Below are 7,127 nucleotides of genomic sequence, written 5' to 3'. Positions count from 1 at the left end.
TTTTCGATACGCGCATGCGCGATACAACCTACTCTTTTTAAATGGTAACAAGCAATACGTAACCGAAACTAGCAATACCGATTTGTCACCTAAAACTTTGAACAATTGATAAAAGTGTATAATTTAAATAATTCCTGCAAAAATTTTGCTTAAAATGGTGAATACTTGTAGAAAATATATTATGCTCTGATTATACATAATTTGTGTATATAAGCCAATATAATGTTTTTATTATTGATTTACAAAGTTTTCTGGCCTGCGATGTTTCACAAAATGTGACTCGTGTCGTTTAGCAATCATCAATTCAAATTATTTATGAGCGTACCTAACATAGGCCTGTATCCAAGGTAATCAAGAATTAATAAAATAATAAATTTATTTATCTTATATCTTATACATATCATAGATACATGTGTCTTGTATCTAGTTTTTAAAATATTATAGTTATCTTATTTAGATTACTTTTTAGTATCTTACCACCTCAATTATAATTATTGGTATTTTAATTTTAGATAAGATATTATTTAAGAAAGATAGTTTAAAATGATTATATAGTATAAATCAATTAAATCTGTATTTAATTTAATTTAATTTTAGAAGTATTTTTGTTTATTTAAAATTTTATCTGCTACATAATCAATTTTTAGTTTTATCAAAAGTTAAATAGACCTCCTAAAAATATTACTAACCACTTTTAATCACTTAGAGTTATACACTATTATTTTATTTACTACAAAATTTTTATAGAATAAAATAATTAAAATTAGAAGAAAGAAAGCTAGAGGTCTCTATTGACACATATTTGCAAATAATATATTTATATTTTTCTATTTCTACTACTGTTTTTAATAACGTAATGTTGCAGGTGTTTATATTAGTTTATTAACTGTATATTTTTAATTTATATTAGCTATTAGTAAATTTGATTTATCAGTCAATACTATTTTCACCTGTTTCTTCAATAACATTACATTTTAATATGAAGTTAATACTTAAATGTGTATTATCAAATGCATTAGAGGCGTTTCCAATGATCACAAACACTGTAAAATCAGTAATACAAATAGAATAAACTATTAATAAAATGGATGGAAGAGATATAGGTTCTTTAAAATATAAGTGCAATATGTTGTACTTACATGTGTTGAAATTTATTCCGAGCGTTGATGGGTCAGATGTGGCAAAAATATAAATTTTATTTTATTATACTAACAAAATAACCATACATTCACAAATGCATGTCTGGATAAAGATTAATGTTGCTATGAGAGAATATATAAATGATTATTTTAAATTAGTGTATGACAAATAATATTATTGATAGAAAAGAAAACGGATTTTGAGACTTTCAATTTTCAGTAGAACCTAATAATGGGATGTATCAGAATATTCTATTTCAGCGATATCTTGTGAAATGAATACAAGGATGTTATAAAGTTTATATATACTGGATTATGGCTCAGGGTATTTTGAACAAATGGATTCATAGCAAGAAAATAAACGATGTCCATGATGTCATTATGTCATTGCTATCATTTTTGATAATAATAATTTAGTAATTCCAATGGCTTTAGATATAACCAAACCACCATGAAATCTGTCCTGAATCCTATTATTTATTTTATAGTATAGAATAGCAATGTAATTAATGTAGCCTTAGATATTTTTAGCATTATTATATAAACACAAACGGTTTAGCAAGTAGATAGCAGACGTTAACTATAACTTGTAGGTGGGACATAAGGCGACCGTTCGTTAAGGTTGCCGCAACTGAACGAAGTACAACAGATGTACAATTTTATAGTTTTCATTACCTTCAATTAGCTATCTTATTTACGATTACTACGATAAAAAAAGTGTTTATTTATATCTTATCTGTGTGCAAACAGGTATTTAACAATATTGAATACTAATAACTAGTAATAAGTAAAAATAAGTTGAATTTAGTTTTAAATTTCGTCAAAAACAAATTACTCGTAAATATTAAATTTCATCGTTAAATTTCATATACCAATATTGTAATTAGAAAAAAACTTTTTATACATAAATTGTTTAGAAAAAAATACTCTTTCCGAATATGTAAAAAAAAAAAAATGGTATCACCATTTAAAAAAAAGTAAGTTGTATCACGCATGCGCGTATCGAAAGTGTTAAAAATTTGAAATTTATCTAAAAAATGTGTATTTAAGTACTATCTGTCATTCAGCGAAAACCCCATTTCAGTACGAGATCATCCAAATGAAATATTTAGTGGTACCTCTTAGCGTGAACACACTGTATATATAATAATTTTATAGTGTTTTTAAGTGAAATTAATCATAGTTGACAGAATACCCACAAACTTCAAACAAAGAGCAGTGGGTATGAAGATCTGAATAATTTGCATAATTCTCACGTCTTATATAATAAGAATCTAAACACGATTACATCCAAAAACTTATATTTTCATCAAAACCTAATGAAGTTTGTTATGTATTTATGCCAAAAATTCATTAAAATTTGTTCTGGACATCCATTACAAAAAATAAATAATTATTCAATATTAATAGTTGAATTTTATTTGAAGATGATAATAATTTAAAACAAATAATTTATTGGTTATGTATAAGATAAATATATGTATGTTCATTGAACTAGATATTTAATCAGATACATGAAAAATTTTATCAAGTATCTATGCAATTAAATAAATTATTCAAATTAAACAAGTAGTAACCTATTCTACTTTCATCTTATATGTGAAGTTAATGATTTAATATAATGGTTGATAATAATTGAACTGAATTAAAATTGTATGAAAACTAGTAAAAAACTAAATTAGTATTTGATTCTGAATTCATTGGTCCCAGTGTAAGTCAATCGAGATTAAGGTATAATAAAAATGTGCTTACCCACATTAAAATTAATTTTGTATAAGTACTTCATCTACAAAAATAAGCCTACACAATTAAAAAACATACTTTTACCTAAAATTAATCTACTTTACTTACACACTAAGATTTTCTTAATTGAAGTCATTACTGTGTTTAGTAAATAATAGTAACTACATTCTTGTATTTCAATTACTATTTGTTAAACATTTTACTATAATTTATTAATAATCTCTTACTTTCGTAAAATGAGCTATAAAAGAAAATATATATAAATATTTTTATTTTTTTTCTAAAATTGCTAATAAATGTTTGGTAGAAATTGAAGAAAAAATTAATAAATTTCCGTCACATAATAACAAAAAATGTTTTTTCATCATATAGATTTCTTAGTTTGTGATATTCATTATTTGGAACTGGTTTACTGGTTTCATTTGACTTAAGCACAGAATAAATGAAATTCATTTATCCTGTGGTTTCAAGTGTTTCAACACGTTTTATTGTTATCAATTTTGGTCGATAAGGATTAGAGTGATTGCATTGATTATAAAATAGCCTACCTATTCTATAATCAATGATAGTATTCTCAATTCTGTATTAAAAGTTCCGCGATAGGTGCAATGAAATATGTTATTACATAATTCTATTGAATATTGAATTAATTATTTTTTTATACCTTTTATTTTTTATAACTATATCATATCTGAAGTGTTAAAGAGTTATAAGAAGTAGGCATTGTAGTTATAGTATTCAGTAATGACCTTTGAGTTCATAAATTATGAATTATAATTAAATTCATTTTGAATTTAATTGGGTACACAGTTTGTAGGTGTATATAGTATAAATCTGTAATGCTTTTTAATTCGCCATGAGCAAGAGAATTTTCTAAAACACTAACTATACAGATATTTTTTACCTAAAGTAACTACCAAAATATTACTTTTAACAAATTGTACATTAATTGTTTAAAGATAGATAATTTTCAGAAATTTAATTATTTGTTAAATACAACATGGATATTATAACAAATAATGTTGCCAAATTCTGTTCATTGCCATCTTCGTATATTGTTGGGGTGACTGCTGCTGTTGGTTTTATAAATTATTATTTTATGTTTGCAGTTAAAGTAAGAATATATTAATTTACTCAATATTATTTACAATAATACTATTATATATTTAGTTTTAAAAATGCATTAGATATATTTTTAATATTATTCATAGCTTTCCCAAAAAATTAATCATATTTCATAACTGTTTATTTATGTTTTTAATACCTGCAGTTTTAAAGTAATTTAGAATATTACAAGTTGAATAATAATAATAAACTAATCTAGGACAATAGTTTTCAGCCACCTATAGATGGGTATGCAAAAGCTATCCAGGTAGTACATAATAAAATTAAAAAAACATTACAATTTTTTTTACACTTTTTTAACTTACACTTAATATTCAATACACAAATTAATAATAAAAAGCTTAATGTAATATATATTCATTTAAAGCCTATATTTATTACCTCATCTTAAATCAGCTTTTATAATTTTGGTGGTATACTTATTAGTTATTGTTTATAAAAATGTGGGGGTACTCAGTAATAAACAAGTGAGAATCACTGATCAAAAACATAACATTTTACGCAGAGAAATTAAAAAAAATTAAAATAAATTGTTTATTTTATACTTGCATATTAGACAATAAATTATAAAATATTATTTAGGCACCCAAAGTACATTGTAAAGAAGGAGAATTTAAAAACTTTATTCATCAAAATGTTCCAATTATCAATAAAAAGTATTGGCCAACAATCTGGTGTTTTGAAGCTAGATTTCAAAGTGTATTAGCAAGTTTGATACGATCATTTGTAGTTCCTCCAGCACCATATATTAGGTATCCATACACAGCTATTTAATTACAATTTTTTTTTTCATTAAAAAATGTTTAAACATTAATTTTATTTTAGAGAAATATTCACATTAAAGGATGGTGGTGAAGTGGCATTGGATTGGTTGGAACCTGTGAAACGTCCGGTCGATATGCATGATGCAACAATTTTGTTTTTACCAGGATTAACAGGTGACAGTAAATGTGAGTATGTTAGAGCTACATCATTAGCTGTGCAGAAATCTGGATTCAGGATTGTCGTTTTCAATTATAGAGGGATTGGTGGTATTGAATTAAAGGTAACTAAATACTAGTATAATTTTAACTACATATCATACTAAGAATTAAATAAGTGCATAAAGTTCTTTTTAATATTTTTTTATTAAAATAATCTTGTTACAAGTCAATGATCTTACAGTAATATGTTTATGAAGAAGTAATCAATACTACATTTTTTCAGATTTAATGTTATTTGCAAATTGCATGACTGCATATTATTAAAAAGGCATTAAATCCTACTATAAAAACTATTTTTTTCTGATTGTGTTTAAAAATATTTTATCAGAAGTATCATTTGGGGCATGGTATGCACTCTCACCCCTTTGAAATTTGTGTTTATCATTGACCTTAATGTTAATTAGTTCTAATCAATATATATTTACTAGATATTTTGACCAAGTGATCAATTTTTTTTTTATTTTTATTATAATTTATGATACTCTTGTATACTTAGTCATAGTTTGCATATATTTCTGTTTAGATTGTATGCATAATTTTGTGAATAACATTTAAATTTAAGTAAAAATGCTTAAATTAAAAATATAGGAAATTCATTTTTACAATAATTGATCTGTTGGGGGGGGGGGGGAGATATTTGCCCCATAAAATATTTGCATCCCCTTATAAGAATCTGAAATAGAGCCTATGTATTTAATATACAATGCCACAACATAAACAGGTTTTTCGAATATTATAATTAGTGTATTAACTAATAAAATTAACAGGTTATAGTGTAGTAACATTTAAAATTTAAATTTAAGTAATTGTAAATTAAAAATATAAAAAATTAATTACATCTTCGATAATAATATTTATTTTTTTAATTACCTAGGGAAGAACATAACATTGATAAATAATTTATTTAATAAATTGCTCATCAAGAAGAAAAATTGCTATCAAGTACAAAGTTTCAATAATAATAATATTAATAATAATAATAATAATTTAAAAAGATACTCATTTTCTCTTTTAAAATTTAAAAAAAATTAAAGAACTTAAAAATTTTAAAACCAATCTAAATAGTAAATGGTATTAATTAATCAATAGTGACATACTTAAATTTAATTCATCTTTATTTTAGACTCCAAGAACTTATTCTGCTAATAATATTGATGATTTAACTGAAGTTGTTGGTCATATAAAAAGCAAGTATCCAGACACAATTTTAGGTGGAATTGGTGTATCTATGGGTGGGTAAGTAATCTATGAGTTATTTATTTTATTTTTCATGTTTATAAATTATAGTTATTATTTTACATAATAGGCTTTTATTGGGAAGTTTTTTATCATCTAATGAGCAATATAATCACAAATACTTTTCTGCTGCTATGTTAATCTCAGTGCCATGGAATTTAATTGCGACTACAGAAAATATAGAAAAACCATTTTTAAATCGTCTTCTCTGTTCATACTTAGCAAAATGTCTTTGTAACCTTATTGAAAAGTAAGTTTAATTGTTTGTCAATTATATTTAATGAACTTATTTATTACAATGATGAATGTTTTATTTTTATATTTTAGTAGTAGCAATATGTTAAGTTCATCAAGTCATAAATGGGATTATAATCAAGTCATTAAAGTATAGAATTTTTATATATAACTATTAATTTTGGTAAAATAAAAAATAATGTACTTTCAGAGTAAAACAATAAGAGAATTTGATGCAAACTATACTATCAAGTTATTTGAACATGAATCTGTTGAAGATTACTATAAAAAAGCATCACTTCATGATAAATTGGATCGTATTAAAGTGCCTTGTTTGTGTTTGAGTGCTGCTGACGATCCATTCTGTTTGGAATCTGGTAAATATTATTAAGTAAATTTAAAATAGTTTGTATTGTAATTAGGATAATGTTGATTTTTGTTTAGATCTGCCTCTAGAGAGTGCTGACAATAATGAAAATGTAGCAATTTTGGTTACAGTTAAAGGTGGACATATTGGTTTTATAGAAGGTGTATGGCCATTTAGCAATAGAAATGAATTTATGTTTCGTATAATTGACCAATATTTTAGCTCAATATTTAAAAATAATAACTATAAGAAATATAATAGTTAAAATTGTTATTTTTATTAGTATATTAATTAGAATTA

General features: G+C 24.1%; 1 protein-coding gene across 2 annotated transcripts; it reads left to right on the top strand.

Moving 5' to 3' along the window:
• The first annotated feature begins 3,517 nt into the window (after positions 1-3,517).
• On the top strand, positions 3,518-7,127 carry LOC112594253 (phospholipase ABHD3-like). 2 transcript variants are annotated; one of them, XM_025338943.1, is made up of 9 exons: positions 3,518-3,791; positions 3,857-3,996; positions 4,590-4,759; positions 4,833-5,052; positions 6,114-6,226; positions 6,297-6,476; positions 6,554-6,611; positions 6,672-6,837; positions 6,905-7,127. In XM_025338943.1, the coding sequence occupies exons 2-9, from the start codon at positions 3,883-3,885 to the stop codon at positions 7,090-7,092; spliced, it is 1,209 nt and encodes a 402-aa protein (XP_025194728.1). In that variant the 5' UTR covers positions 3,518-3,791; positions 3,857-3,882; the 3' UTR covers positions 7,093-7,127. The 2 variants fall into 2 exon arrangements, with proteins under 2 accessions (XP_025194728.1, XP_025194730.1); XM_025338945.1 differs by lacking the exon at positions 3,518-3,791 and having other exon boundaries at positions 3,832-3,996.

The sequence above is a fragment of the Melanaphis sacchari genome, unplaced genomic scaffold (assembly GCF_002803265.2).
Source record: "Melanaphis sacchari strain LSU unplaced genomic scaffold, SCAv2.0 Contig225_pilon_pilon, whole genome shotgun sequence".
NCBI classification, from domain to species: domain Eukaryota; kingdom Metazoa; phylum Arthropoda; class Insecta; order Hemiptera; family Aphididae; genus Melanaphis; species Melanaphis sacchari.
This window is presented reverse-complemented; position numbering and strand designations above follow the sequence as displayed.

Bases quoted from the DNA above. Each gene is read 5' to 3' on its own strand.
- LOC112594253 (XM_025338943.1), top strand. From the start codon at position 3,883: ATGGATATTATAACAAATAATGTTGCCAAATTCTGTTCATTGCCATCT. The intron at 3,997-4,589 runs GTAAGAATATAT...AATATTATTTAG, and splicing joins ATTTTATGTTTGCAGTTAAA to GCACCCAAAGTACATTGTAA. The intron at 6,227-6,296 runs GTAAGTAATCTA...TTTACATAATAG, and splicing joins ATTGGTGTATCTATGGGTGG to GCTTTTATTGGGAAGTTTTT.